Here is a 15,796-nt window from a genome sequence, read left to right on the forward strand (position 1 = left end):
ACCACCTCTGGGTCCCCCTCTCCCCCTGCATCCATCGAACCCTTCCACGGACAATGGAAGGGGCTGGCTGCCCTCCAACCAGCAGCTCCCCGAGGGTCCACAGGACCAAGTCACTCATCTGCAGGCAGAGAACCTCACACTACAGACCATGCTATGCAGTCTGCACTCGAAGCACAGACCCTGCACAAGCAACTAGCCCCGTTGCAGGCTCATGTGGTGCAGCTCACTGCTAAAGCATAAACCCTACACAAGCAGCTTGTACACTCATAGGGAGAACCACCCCTCACTGTGCTGCTGCCCAAATGGTTCAGTGGGGATCATTGGAAAGTCTGGGGCTGCTCTTCATGCTCTGCCATCAACTGTACCCCACAGGCCAGACTCAGGTAGGGCTTGTTGTCAGCCTGCTCTCTGGCGAAGCGCTTGTTTGGGCCTCCCTCTGTTGGAGCAGAACAGCCCAGAACTCTCTGACTGGAAAGCCTTCCTGAAAGCCTTTGCAACCATCTTTGATGACCCACATTGTATCTGCTCTGCAGAGGCTGCCCTTTGGAAGGTTTTGCCAGGGGTAAGGACCGGCCACCTCCTATGCTGGCCATTTCTGACAGCTCATGGCTGACGTTGAATGGAATGAAGCAGCCCAATTTCACCAGTTCTGGTGGAGGCTCAGTGATGACATAAAAGACGAGCTAGCCCATGTTGAAAACTCCACCTGTCTAGGCACTGTTATTGACCTCACCCTACGCATCGAGACTCTGCTGCATGAGCGGAAGAAGGAAAGGGGAGGTGGCCTGACCACTTTTCGTACATGATATGGAAACTTCAAAGACTTGCTAATGCCATTTAGCTTAACTAATGCCCCTGCAACATTTCAGCATTTCATAAATGATGTGTTCAGGGATATCCTGGACCAGTACATGATCATCTATCTCAATGATATACTGGTATTTTCCAAAAACTTGGAGCAGTGTTACCAGCATGTTCGGTCTGTCTTGGAGAGGTTAGGGAAGCATGGTTTGTATGCCAAACTGGAAATGTGCACTTTTGACCAGACCACCATTGAATTTTTTGGGTGCATCATCTCCCTGGAGGGAATCCAGATGATTCACAGAAGGTGGAAGCCATCTGCAACTGAACAGCACCCCAGTGGTGCTGTGAGAACTTCAGCACTTCCTGGACTTTACACATTTTTATAGGAGATTCGTCACCAAACTCCCAACTCATAACCCACCTGACTTCCCTCCTCCTCAAAGCCATGTGATTCACTTGGTCATCTGAAGCCTAGCTTGCTTTTGACCAGCTAAAGGCTGCCTTCACCACCACTTTTCCCCAATCCTGGCACACCTTGACCTGACTCATCCCTTCATACTGGCAGCAGATGCATCCAATGTGGCCATAGGGACAGTACTCTCACAGTGACTTGGACCCCAGTCAGTTCTGCACCCTTGCACATTTTATTCTCAAAAATTTTATCCCCCCAGAGATGAACTACAAAATACTGGACAAGGAGCCTCTTGCTATAAAAACGGTATTTGAATAACTTCTTAAGTATTTTTGCAAGACCCAAGCATTGAACCAGAGACAGCTAAGGTGGGCGCTGTTCTTTTCTTCGTTCAATTTCACAATTACCGACTACCCAGGAAAGCGAAAAGGAAAAGCCAATGCTCTATCGTGGAAGGGGGAATACTACCAGGCAAGCGAAGAATCGGCTTCCAAGCCCCCCTACCTCCTCGAGCCTGGTAACTTTGCCAATGCCACAGTTTAGTGAGACCTGCTGTCCTTCATCTGATCTGCCTCGAAAAAAGACCCACTTGCCCAAGGGACATAGTCCATGTGGGATGGGATAACGTACTTCGACAAGCACATATATGAGCCCCCAGGGCATCCCTGATTGGAGGTGCTAGGGCCCCTTTTACTATTACATTTTGAGACCTATAGTTAATCACTTTTTAATCTATTTTACGAGTGCTACGTTAATTTTATATCGTTGGATTTTTATGGTACCAAGTCTAATACTGTAGAGAAGTCTGAGTAGATTATCTCAACACTATTAGCTTTATTGATCGAACTTCTAATCTCATCAAAATAAGATATCAAGTTAGTATGACAAGATCTATTTTCCATAAACCCATCTTGATTCACATTAATTACATTACCCTCCTTTAATTCTTTACTAATTGAGTCCAGTATCAGCTGCTCCATTATCTTACTTAGGATTGGTGTCACGCTGACAGCCCTTTCCCCAGTGCTCTAAGGCGTATTGAAAATCAATATTAATGGTCCAATGAGCTCCTCAGCCAGCTCTTCTAATACCCTTGGATGCAAGTTGTCTATACCTGTTGATTTTAAAATGTCTGACTTTAGTAGCTGCAGGTCAACATCCTCTAGAGATACTAGTGGAACTGAAAGAGTTATTGCCATATGGTGAAACTATATCATCATTATTTAGATGCCTAAATGGGAGTTTAGCTCTCTTGGAAATCTGGACCCAAATGTGGGTATTGAGCGTTGGATAATCTGGCTCTGAGCTCTTTTGAAAATCTTGTATTTGGAGGTTTAGGACTCTGGCACTCAGGAAGGATCTGGCATTTTGGAATGACTATGAGCAGCACCTGTGCTGTGTTGCTAGGAGGTGCTCACTTGACTTACTCATTTCAATATTTTTTAAACTAATTTCTGCATATTGTGTTTCTTATGTTGTCTTTTCAGGTTTCTGTGAACTACAGGGGATAGGAAGTCCTAATTTAGGCAAATTACATAGTGTATCTATTATGTGTTTTCTCTTGGAAGACCAGCCCAGTTTGAGGGTCTCAGCTCTCTCCCATCTTTCCTTGCTTTAGTGCTACATGTTTTGACAGGCCATTGAAGGGTTTCCACTGTATTTTGTGCAGCTGGAAGGTAATTTTGGAACTAGCTTGAGAAATGGGAATGGGTCCAGAGGCTTCCATGTGATACACTTGACTTGGTCTCATTTTATCGTCTGTAAAACATGTTTCATTTACTCCAGAACTGTTTGTTTTTAGTTCCTGTTTATTTTAGCACAAAAGTAGGGTGGCCATATACTTACTTCAAATTATTTTCACACTCCTGTTCAGTCTCTGATGAGAATTTCTGTCACTTGCCAGTTGCTAAATATATTTTCCATAAACTAATCGTCACTGATTTTTCTCTCATCTTGGAATAAAGCAAGAAATATCAATTTAAGGAAACATTTCTGATTTTGCAGTACTGTATTTGTTCTCAGATGTGGCATTGAAATATATCGCTATAAAATTCAACAGGATAAGTAAAATTAAATTTATTTTTAGGCTGAATCACAAAATTCTCTCAGATTTTTCTCTTTTTGTCCCCCCACCAATATATTAGAAAACTTTATCACTGTGGTTCAGGGTGAGGAGATTTATTTCCTGACATGATGTACAATAACTTTCAGCCTTCAGTTAAACAAAGCAGTTGGGTTGTGATTTCATGTGTGCAGCAATTGTTTTTTCTTTTTTTTCCATCCCCCTTTCTCCTTACTATGGATGCTTGCTTGCTTGGTGTAGTTTTTTAGGTCAAATTTAGGATCTATCTTGATGTTTATTACATCTGGAAAACTTTACTGTCTGGAAGCTTTCCATCTGCTTTTTTTAAACAAATCATTGGAGGGAGGAAAGGAAAGTATACAGTTTATTGTGATTCTAACTTTACTCTTTTCCGATCTGAGCCAACTGGGTTCCAATCAGAGAGCAAGTAACAGGTGGGAATTATTAATTTTCATCCAAATTGGGTTCTAATGTCTGTGTTCTGGGAACAATAAGCTCTTAATCGTTCCTTATGAAAGAAGCCAAAAAGGACAGAAGTTGAACAGTTGGTTGAAGAGGGAGTAAGTGATGAGGATGTAGGACAATCTGATGCTCTAATGAAGACAGGATGGTTCCGGAATGCGAATAACTAGTCTGTGATAGGTTGGTATGTGTGAGTACTACAACTATGAAGTCGAATCCGGAGGTGCATTGTATTCAGTCCTAGGCAAACTCCTACTGATCTCAGTGCGGGTTTGCCTGTTCAAGGACAAAGTACAAGTCTGAGTAAGGTGCTCAAGGTTTTCCTTGTCACACCTGTTTCTTTGTCTGCTCATTATTTTCCAATTTAAAGAATGTCATCAGTCAGGATGCCCTCGTGAGCACCACCAGCAACATACTGCACAGTGCACTGAATGTGGAAATCAGCTGAGGGGACAGATGAAACAAAACAGTGTTTCTGGCCTCCTGCATCCTTCCTCATGGTTTTTTCCTTCCTGAGGGTTTCAGGATGAAGTATTTACAAAAGGACAAGACAGACTGGTCTTTTATTGCCTGGAAACATAATAGGAAAAATCCCAGTCTGACTCACTACACAGCCCTCTTTGCTGCTGTCTTCCAAGCCAGTGCAGTAGCTCTTATGCAATGTCCTCTGTTATTTGATTACCCTGCATTCTCCAGCCCAGCTTCATTATCTATGTTACTTATATAGACCCCATTACTACTGTATCAGAGTGCCTCATAATCTTTAATATATCTATCCTCACAACACCTCTGAGGTAGGGAAGTGCTGCTATCCCCATCTTACAGATGAGAAACAGAGTCACAAAGACTCAGCGTAGTTCTTCACTGCAAAGATAATTTGAATTTTCTATACTCAAATGAGCTGAGCTCACATGAGCCCAACTACATTGTGAAATTACAGTTGGGCTGCACAGAGTGATTCTGTTAGTGACATTAGATGTAGCACTACTTGTCAGCTGCTAATAACTCATGCGGTAGCCTACACCCAGTCAGCTCAAGTTAAAAGCATCACCACATGTGAGTTAGGAGTTTGTGTGGGGCAGGACTAGAGTTAGGGACAAAACTAAGTTAACTTGTCAGTGAAGACAACCCCTCAGTGACTTACTGCAGGTTGCAGAGGAATTCTGGCAGAGCAGGGAATTGGAACTGTGGGTTCCATGTCCCAGGCTGGCACCCAAACCACTGGAACATCCATCATTCTAGCTTCCCCACGGCAACTGTGCAAAGTAGTGGGAAACTGAGCTGAAGTTAACTTCTTCCGGGCAGCCAGGAAGAGGCCTCCCCACCATACCACAGAAGGGTACCTGGTTTTTCTAACGCTGACTCTAAATACATGCTTGAAGATAGTGAGAAAAATTATGCTTTAGAAGAGAGAGAGAGAAAATGGTAGCAAGTGCATGTGGAAGACGGAACCATTGTTCAGGTTATATTCATGCCTAAGACATGTGGCTCTGCAGATGCTCATGTCCTGTACAGCTGTGAAAGGCATCTGTTGTGGCTGTACATAACATTTTGTTGTCAAAAGAGCCAGGAAGTGTGTTTGTGTAACGTACTCCTGAGACCGAGGGGATATGAGGATAGTGTAAATCATGTCTGTAATATACTCTGCCCACCTCTTTGGATACTATGACTTTTTCTGAGATGTCTGGATAACAGCATAGAGGCCATATACATTTGTAGTAGCACTGTCAAGGAAGCACAGAATTCCAGTAGATCCTTGCTAAGTGCTTGTGAAGCACATGTGCATTACTAAGGGTACTTTGCAGCCCTATGCAGTTGCTGATCCAGGAGCAGAATTTGGCTTTTTGTTTGGCGTTTTAAAAAACGTAGACAAATTTGCCTCTTCTGTTAGGAGTTGGACTTACTGCAGCAAGATTTCACTTTGCTTCTCATGAGGTGGAGAGGCGTGAATCGGCCATGTGAAACCCTTTCTGAACTTGTGCATTGCAGGACCATCACGCTGACAGCCTGACCAGTGTGCAGTTTTGTCCCTGTGGCAAGATGGTGACATTCAGGTGTTCAGCTCCAGCTGTGGCTATCCCAAGGGAATATATCCACTACCCACTTCGGTTATTTTCAGACAGCAATCAGAATTAATCTGAGGTAGCCACTACCCACCTTGTTGAGCACATTGCTAGCAGGAGGTCTAATTAACATTTTGCAGTACTGGCAGCCCGGTATGGAAACTACCATTCAGCCACCCACATTAAAACTTTGGTTGTTCCCTTCCATTTAATTAAAATACAATCAAGTCAATTACATCATGATTGTTTCCCAAAGTTAAAACACCAGATGTATGGCAAGGCAAATGCATACAATGCCAATTGATTGGGTTGCTCAGAGGTGCATTACAGCTCCCCCATTTGTCAGTTTATCTATTAGGGATTAATTGCATTCTTTTTCTTCCCAAGTAAGAAAACAACAAGGAAGAAAAAATCTATCTTTCAGTCTGTTTTTGCTTCAGGAAGAACTGATGTTATAGAATTTGAGTTTTATTTAAAATTGCATTGATAATCTCAAAAGTAACCTTTTAACCAGAGGCTCAGACATTTTCCATTCAAAAGGATTTTCCAATAAGCTCTAGAAACAAGCAGCATCATTTACTTTGTACCAAGTCCAGGAGTTATTGTTCTTGTCGTTGAATTGGGATAACATACAGCTGCATAAACATGTTGATTCTGCAGGGTTAGAGACCATGACGTCAAACTCTGGCACCCTCTAGCAAGGCTGTATGTGAAGTCACAACATCTTCAAAAGAAGATTTGAGGTCTCAATATACCAGTATGGCTTTTGTAGCATATCCTTTTGGGGAGAGAGGGTAAGATCAGAGGAAGAGAGAGCGAGAGAGAACTACATTCAAAACTGGATTTCTAGCAGACTGGTTGATAAATAATAAATATACAAAATACTAAGTCATAAATCCACAAAAATAAAGTAAGTCTGATTTCAGGCTGGCACATCCTCCCCTGCTTATCTCAACCCTTTTATGGTTAGACATAGTAGTGTCTGTGATCATCGGTTTAAAAAAAAAAAAAAAAGTTCACCACACTGAATTGATACGTCATTCAGCTAGGTACTAGGTCACTCGGTGTTCCCACTTCTGGAATACAGTCTAGCATCAGTCCTAGGCAGTCTTCCCATTCACTGCCTCAGCTCCATGCCACACCCTCAGTGGCTGGTAGGGGAACTTGGGCCCACCCTCTTCTCTGGGTTCCAGTCCAGGGACCCTCAGCTCAGCAGTTCTTGGCTTTTCTCTATCCGCCTTCACTGCACCTTCCGTAGACTGCTTCCTACAGCTCTGGTTCCCCTTCTCTCTGGGTGTACCAGCTCAAAGAACCCTCTTCCCAGGGTGTGGCTGTTGCCTGCCTTCCTGCAGCCTTTCCTAGCAGTCCTGTCTGTAGCCCACTACCTGGCTTTCTAGGTGAGCCTCTCTCTAATTAGCTGCTTCCAGCCTAAAGTTTCTGTTTGCAGCCTAATTAGCTGATTGGGTCCACCTGGCTTAATTCAACTCTTGCAAGGACAGTGTGGGGTGCACGCCCCATCACACCGTGCATGGATGATTTTTCATGTGTGGTGTTCACAGGGAATGCACCAACTATTTATGTGCATTTCCATTTTTGAAATGAATTCTTTGATAGCGGTTGACCTAACAGAGCGGTATGAGTCTAATAGAGTGGGACCAGGAATGACCACATGAATCCAGTCCATATACGAGGTGTTCCAGCAAGCTGCGTTTCTGCAATAATGCTTAAACAAATGGGGCAAACTTCAAGGTGCTGTAGCAGCCTTTATTCAGAATTACTTCTTTGTTTTTGTGGGCTGAAGTCTTAGCGTTAGTGTTTGTATTCCTATTGATAATAATAATCATCATAATTAATACTACCCTACCACACAGATTCATTAGTTTAGTAAATGCTTTGTAAAGCAGCATATAAATGCTAAGTATTATTACCATTAAGTGCCTTCACTTCAGAATCTCAAAATCCTTCTTCACAATCATTAATTAACTAAGGCTCACAATGATTTTGTGATCTATGTAAATCTTATCCCCATTTTGCAGATGGACAAACTGTGGCAGAAATGGCTTAACTGACTTGTCCATGGTTAGAGTCAGTGGCATAACCAGAAAAAGAATTCAGAAGGTCTGATTCCCAATCTTATGCTCCACTAGACTATTACTGATGTAATTGTAATTTGACATCATATTACAGTCTATATAGATATGTTTTGCTCCTGTAGCTCAACATATACATGCATAATGAAATCTCGATATATTTGCGTACTATAAGTTTTGCTTACTATTATCTTGGTAATGCCGTGTCTCTGTAGGATTGAATTAAAATGACATCCAAACATGCACTGATGTTACCCATGTAACTCAAAGTTCCGTTCATATTAATATGGAATTGCTATTTTAGGTGGAGAAGAAGAGGATTATAAAAAGCAAGGACTATGCAAGTTCAATAGCCTTCTTTTATGTAGAAAAAATGCTTTGTGTACACTGTTTATTGTTGTTAGCTACTTCATTACTCTTGTTTTATATTCCTTTTTAGTAAGCAATAACTCAAGTTACTAAAAGCAAACTATAACCAAGGAATTTTCAGTTAACTACTAAAAGGTGGCTCTTTTCTAAACAGTGACTGTAAATATGGCATGGGGCTGTTCCATATTTCCCTAAATTATTCCAAATAAAATTGGTTCAATTTATAAGTAAAAAGATGTTTTGGTTTTGTAGTGTTAGCAGTTAGGAAAAAAACAAAACAAACTCATCCTGGCAGCAGATATTAAAGATGAGTTGCACGAACAGCATAGCTGGCTCTCTGTTACCCAGCATAGGAGGTGTGCCTAGGCTGGCCTTGGCTCTCCCTGGAGCAGCCTATAGGGGCCATTAGAGCTGAGGTACAAGTTAGGGCAGCCCCTGAGGCTGCTCTAATGTGCGCTGGCAGCACCAGGCTCAGGGAGGTGCGTTGTTTCCCTTCTTGGTTCCTACAGTTAGCTCATCACCAGTGCAGGGGTGATTCGGGCTTTTAGTTGATCTTTAACAATTTGACCTTTTACAAACCTTAACAAAATAGAAAATGCTTAGGATGGCAAACTTCAGCTTGGCACACTTTGAAATAGCCAATATGTGTAGAGATTCATGTTATTTATAACGCTGATTTCCCTTGTAAATAGCCCTAAATCTTTTACTTCACTGGGTTGACAGGTTCCTGATAATGTTGGTTTAAATTATGTCTTTCTTATCACTGATTGAAATGCACAAATACAGATGGCTGTCGCACTGGTGCACCATTAAAAGTAAACATTTACCCACTGTAACGGATACCCCAACCTTGCAAGTGGCTCTGCACAGGCAACCCATGGGCCCATGCAGCACCCTGCTGAATTTGGTGGGGCTGCATGAGAGCTCAGGGATCTACCCTTGTGGAGCTCATTGCAGGATCAGGGCCTAAAGTACTGCTGTTTAGTAACATGGTTAACAGTTGACTTTTAATGGCAACCACTTTGTGTCCATAATGTTTGTCAAGTGCTCTTTAATAACGAACATGTTCTAGAATTTCCCAGTAGAGATTCTATTCAGGAAAGCACTTAAGGATATGCTTAAGTGCTTTCCTGAATAGATTTAAGCATATTGTTAGGTGTTTTCCTGCACTAGAGCCAGACAGAGGGAATTTCCTTGCATTACTGTTTTCCAGAAATGAATTTCAGTGAAATAGCATAAAAATGTTTAAGTGCATCTAGTTCTCCCATAATAAAACTATTTTGCCAGCTCCTTAATTTAAAATGAACTGCCTTTCATTTTCTCCTGCATTCAGTGGAATTTGCCACCTAAGCCTTCAGATGAAAAATCTGTAGCTGGGGTAAACAATTGAAATGATGTCAAACTAAATCCATGCATATTGTATTGTCAAAAATCCTAACATCAGACTTAATAGATGACAGTTATCGAGGACAAATGAGTTGCTCACTGGCTTTTTGACAATGGGAGAGAAGGCAAAGGTTCCAGAGTAAAAGTGAGAGAGCTAAGTAACCAAACAACATCCAGTCATGGAGAGTTAAGCACCTACTCATAAATGTACTGTTTACAATGATTAATAGAAGATCCATGGGCACTTTGAGGTATAATTATACCCTTTGATGCCTGACCTATAAAGCAAACAGTGTAAATCTTAAACACCAATTTCCTGCAAAGCATTACAAAGTTGAAGAGAAATAGTTATGGAAAAAATTCTCCATAAATGCTCTGGAATTTCATTGTGAAATAGTTTTCTTCCTGGTGGTCCGTTAGTTTGAAATCAAATGTATTAATTTATTATTACTTTTGAATTGGAATGTTGATATTTTCTTTAGCCCAGAAATTTTACCAAATACCTCATCATGGGGTAATTCTAGAAACCGCCTGCAAGGTCTGGCCATTCTTGTTTGTTGCAGCCAGTTCTTTGATGGGTTGCTTTCAAAATGAAGGAACGAACACAGGGGCAATTGTTTATTAAATGAAAGTCTTCTCCATATATCTTCAAAAATATTTGATTTTTGAATCCTGTTTTCAAAAGTTGTGGTTTTTCCTGTATAGTATTTGCAGCTAAATTGATGTTCTTATTTGTGTATGAAAAATGGTTTCTCACTTGAAGAAGAGAGATTTGTCCAGTTAAAGCTGATGGTAAAGCTGTGTTACAGAGCTAAATGTTGCCCTGTAGGCACAGCCCTATGTAGGGGGCAGTGCAGAACTATGTTGTCCTACAGGGCGCTCTAGGAGCCCCAGTCTCTCCATGAGCTCTGCTCACTGGAATGAGCCCAGTCTGTTCTTCAGGCTAGTGAAGAAAAGAGCAGGGCCATGGTTGTACCTCCTCCCTGCCGACTTTGGGTGTATGAAGGATGCTGTCCCTGCAGTCACTTAACTCTGTATAAACCAAGGAGCTACTCACTGGCCCATGTCCCTGTCAAGGCTGCTTCCCCACTCTGAACTTTAGGGTACAAATGTGGGGGCCTGCATGAAAACTTCTAAGCTTAACTACCAGCTTAGATCTGGTCCGCTGCCACCATCCCAAAGCTAATTCCCTTCCCTGGGTAGTCTTGAGAGACCTTCACCAATTCCCTGGTGAATACAGATCCAAACCCCTTAGATCTTAAAACAAGGAGAAATTAACCATCCCCCCTCCTTTCTCCCACCAACTCCTGGTGAATACAGATCCAACCCCCTTGGATCTAAAAACAAGGAAAAAATCAATCAGGTTCTTAAAAAGAAGGCTTTTAATTAAAGAAAAAGGTAAAAATCCTCTCTGTAAAATCAGGATGGAAAAATAACTTTACAGGGTAATCAAACTTAAAGAGCTCAGAGGACCCCCCTCTAGCCTTAGGTTCAAAGTACAGCAAACAGAAATAAACACTCTAGCAAAAGGTACATTTACAAGTTGAGAAAACAAAGATAAACTAACACGCCTTGCCTGGCTGTTTACTTATAAGTTTGAAATATGAGAGACTTGTTCAGAAAGATTTGGAGAACCTGGATTGATGTCTGGTCCCTCTCAGTCCCAAGAGCGAACAACTTCCCAAACAAAGAGCACAAACAAAAGCCTCCCCCCCAAGATTTGAAAGTATCTTGTCCCCCTTATTGGTCCTTTGGGTCAGGTGTCAGCCAGGTTACCTGAGCTTCTTAACCCTTTACAGGTAAAAGGATTTTGGAGTCTCTGGCCAGGAGGGATTTTATAGTACTGTACACAGGAGAGCGGTTACCCTTCCCTTTATAGTTATGACAGTCCCAAAGACCACTCTCTAGCCTCAGGAGTCCAGTCCCTTTTCTTCAGGACTTCAGTTCTGTTTCTTCAGACTATTTAACATATCGCTGTGCCCTTTCCTCCCTGACCCAGGTTCTCCTGCAGGGTTACATTCACCTGAGAGTCATAAACTGGGTTCTTTGCTCTGCCCTGGAAACTCCTGTAGGAGCCTAACTACTCCCTGCTGCTCTCATTCTGAAATGCTTTTTATGAGGACCATCTGATCTTCCAGCAATTCCTAGCCTGCAGCCTCAGCTGAGAGGCAGCTGATTAGTCACTGACTATGAGTGGGCCCAACTCTCCTTAAAGTGAAAGAGTGTGACTGGCTGCATGGGATAGCCAAGTGGGGAGATCACTTGTGTCCGCCCATCCTGTGGCCCTATGCAAGTGCCAGTCACAATCTAGCTCTAAGGCTCGCAAGATTCGTTAAAGCCAACTGTAGTGGCCTTTCTATTTTACAAATACTCAGGTTGACCAAGGATAACACTTAAATAAAAACTGAGTATAGAATTACTATTCTGAAGAGTTTAAATAACAGCAATTAAGCTGGAAAAGCCCTTTTATGTTATTTGCTCCATCTTCCTGCCCCTGCAAGATTTATTGCATTTTATGACCCAATTTGTTCAGATTTATTGATTAAATGCTACATATTGGGCCAAATTCATCCTTGCTTTTAACTCCATAGATTTCAATATAGTTGGACGAGGGATCAGTTTGGCCAAGTATCTTCTACAGAATATTGGGAATAATATTTCTTGCCTTCGGATTGGCTGATGTCAGTGTTTCAAAAGTCTCTTACAGCAAGGAATTTTTTAAAAATCCAAGGTCAATACTGAAGTCTAGGGCAAGTATAGATCTTATCAAACAAACACTGATTGCCTGGGAACTATGATGTCAACAGTCCATACTGATGTGATGGGCCAGAAGCAGCATGGGGCAGTAGACAAGGCACAAGATCAGCTTTCAGGAAATCTGGGTTCTTTTCCAGGATCTGCCACTGGCTCACTTTCCAATCTTAGAACTAAGCACTTAATTGTACTGTGCCTCAGTTTTTCTCTCAATAAAATGGGGATAGCACTACTCCCTCTCCCCTTCGTAGAGAACTTTGAGATGTACAGACTGTGATTATTATTATTGTCAGTGGTGGCATCAAGTGTGTTCTTGACCAGTTATAACTGGAATATGTAAATAAACCAAAGTACTAACGGAAGCCATTCTCCCATAAATACGCATGTGCTTAACTCTATATGCATAAACAATCCCATTGATTTCAATTAAACTACTCACATAGCGTAATTAAGCACATATTTAGGTGTTTGCAGAATCAGGCTAGAATGTTCTACCTGTTGTCTTCTGATTCTCTACTGTAATAAGAAAAAATAATAATAGACTTCAAAGTGATATCATATGGAAGTTCATACCACTATACATTTAACTCTACACCATCCCCCTCTGCAGAATGGTTATTCCTAATTGGGTCCACAAACCCCAGCATTAAGGTTACTTGTGGTAAATATTGGGTCTGACTTTGATATTGTCAGTAAATCTTTGCTGACCAAACCCAGTAATTCTTGTTTGCATATTTGCCTACAGTATTTTGGATTCAGCCCCAAAAGCTTAGTGTTAAATTCTGTTTGTTAATAAGGAGCCTTAGTCATGACAGACTCCACTGTGAATTAATGAATATGAAGGATATCAAACTGACCTATTTCTAAGTGTCCCATTCCATTGCCAGAATTGTTAATATTAGAGCTGGGTGAAAAACTGATTTCTTTTTTCAGCTAAAATTTTAACTATGGGAAATGTTCCAGTTTGCAGTGGAATATTCCCCCCTCCCCCCCCAATAAAATGTTCTGACTAGGCTCTCAAGCTACCGGGGGAGAAAAATCACACATTTTTGTTGAAAAAATGTTGATGCTTTTATCAGAAATATTTTATAACAAAGCTCTGACCAGTTCTAACTAGGCTATTGAATAGTTATGGAACGAAGGGGCCCGAAATGATGATTGCTTTGAGTCCACTGAAACAATCTCAATCTAGACTCAGAAGCGAGTCCACCCACCCTGCACTCTGCAATCTAATAACGTGCAGGTTTAGATTTAGAATATGACTTCCCTGTCCTGCTTGTTTCAGTAACATTTTACTTTTCTTCTTTATATAGTTGATGGATTAGACAAGGCTTCAATTGCAAATTCTGATGGGCCAACCCCAGGATCCCAAACCCCTCCTTTCAAGAGAAAAGGCAAACTCTCTACCATTGGCAAAATCTTTAAACCTTGGAAATGGCGGAAGAAGAAGACCAGTGACAAATTTAAAGAAACATCAGCAGGTATGTGTATGGTCATTTGTTAACTGTAAAAATTGCTTTCATAGATTGCTCGATTTTTTTTTTAAGGCCAGAAGTGACCATTACATGGTAATACTTCAAAAGGTACTGAAGTTTATAAGATGCTAAAGAGACATTGTAAAGAGTTTTAGGCCCAATATTTGACATACCTTAACTGATTCTTACCAGGTGAGGAATAACCTAATTAAAATTCTATCATCAGTTCTGTCACTAAGAACTTTGCTAAATAAACAGCAATTTTTTTTACCTACCGCATTTCATATTCTTTTAACATAGAAAATATATGTTTATTGATGAACACGGGGCCATGTGCTATCTTCCCCCAGAGAAATTTGGGATGGATAGGTAAAATATTCCCCTACCAGTCAGTGACTCTGTACTCTAGGATTTGTTCTGTAGCTGCTTCCAGACAGAATGTGTAATAAATGACCAAGTCCTCATCATCAGCAAACAACTGATTTAATACACACTATGTACCTCAGCAGATATTTTTCACAAATTCATACTATTAATACGTCTGTAATTAAATAACATTTTGTATTCTATATCAAACCACTTCTACAAGAATGGAATATCAATTCTCACATGCAAGATAGATAAGTAGTATTATTAGTCGCATTTTACAGATAGGGAAAATGAGGCACAGAAGTTAAGACTAACATTTTCAATAGTGTCTGCTTAGTCAGCTTCCTTAGTTCTTGAGGGCCTAACTTGAGATACCTGGGGCCAAGTTTTTCCAAAGTGTTTAAGACCTGTGATTCCCATTAGGTTGGGCCTGAGCCAAGTTATCTCAAGATGGATGTCTGTAAACTCAATTACCCAAAATCAGTGGGTATTTGAAAATGTTGCTCTATGCACATATTTTTCAAAAGCATGTTCATAATCTGACATGTACCAGTTTATGTACCGCAAATACCTAATATTGAGTGCAAATCAGAGCCGTGTCTTGCCTGGCCAGTTGCTGGGCAGAGAATTTGCCTCAAAAGCTTGATCCTGCAAGGTGATGAGATGCTTGGCAGACATATATCTTAAAAGAAATAAGTTCCTATTTCACTCCATTTATAGCCATGTAGAACAAAGTCTGCCATATTTTGATGGCATGAACTCTGTCCCTAACTGAACAAATATATGCATAAAGTTACTCTTGGGTGTAAGTGTTTTCAGGACCAGGGCCAGAGTTCACACCATCAAAACATTGCAGGTTCTGCTCTACACAGCTATAAATGGAGTGAAATGGAAACTTTCTGTTTTTGTTGGTTTGTTTTTAAGATTTCATGGACATTTGCTCACAATTTATTTTTTCTTACAGTTACTAGTTCATTCCCTTGAAGGGCCCTGGAATTCTGAAATTCACTTCACTCCTAGGTGTCATGTTTTTTCTAAGTGCCTTCCTTGTTTCTTGAATCATAGAAATTTCAGAGACCTATCATCCTCTGAAACTTTCATCTAAATAGGGCAAATCTTCCCTTTATTTCTAAATTACTTTGATTGTTAGTATGTAGTGGGCTATTTTCCTATAGATTATTTAAAACAGCTTTCAAATAACTGTTATTTCAAATAAGAAATATCACTATACTATGGTAAAGGTACAGCTAGGATATGAGGTAACTTAGTTATCATGCCGATATAATGAGCAATCCATATTTACTAGAATTTAAAATTGTGTTTTAAAGTTACACTACAGGTAACATTTCAGATTCAGGTTCTGTTCCTATGTATATGTCAATAATTATTACCTGATTAACAACTATATTTATTAATAATAATGAGATTATTATGAAGCAGTGACCATTTTAAATACTGAATAACTAATTCTGCTGTGTTCATGTAAAGGATAATTGCATCAATTTTCACTTGACCTAACTTTTAAGTTT

The 15,796-nt window shown here is 40.7% G+C and overlaps 1 protein-coding gene across 8 annotated transcripts in view; it reads left to right on the top strand.

Moving 5' to 3' along the window:
- The window catches only part of PHACTR2 (phosphatase and actin regulator 2), a 208,085-nt gene that overhangs the window by 120,024 nt on the left and 72,265 nt on the right, over positions 1-15,796 (top strand). For all 8 annotated transcript variants that reach the window (XR_006173976.2, XM_005280397.5, XM_042848212.2 and 5 more), the window contains exon 2: positions 13,737-13,904. Coding sequence is in view for 7 of the 8 variants with exons in the window: in XM_005280397.5 (XP_005280454.2) it covers positions 13,737-13,904 (168 nt within the window). In the remaining variant the exon portion in view is untranslated. The remainder of the gene's footprint in view (positions 1-13,736; positions 13,905-15,796) is intronic.

Source organism: Chrysemys picta, chromosome 3, assembly GCF_011386835.1.
Source record: "Chrysemys picta bellii isolate R12L10 chromosome 3, ASM1138683v2, whole genome shotgun sequence".
Classification (NCBI taxonomy): Eukaryota; Metazoa; Chordata; order Testudines; family Emydidae; genus Chrysemys; species Chrysemys picta.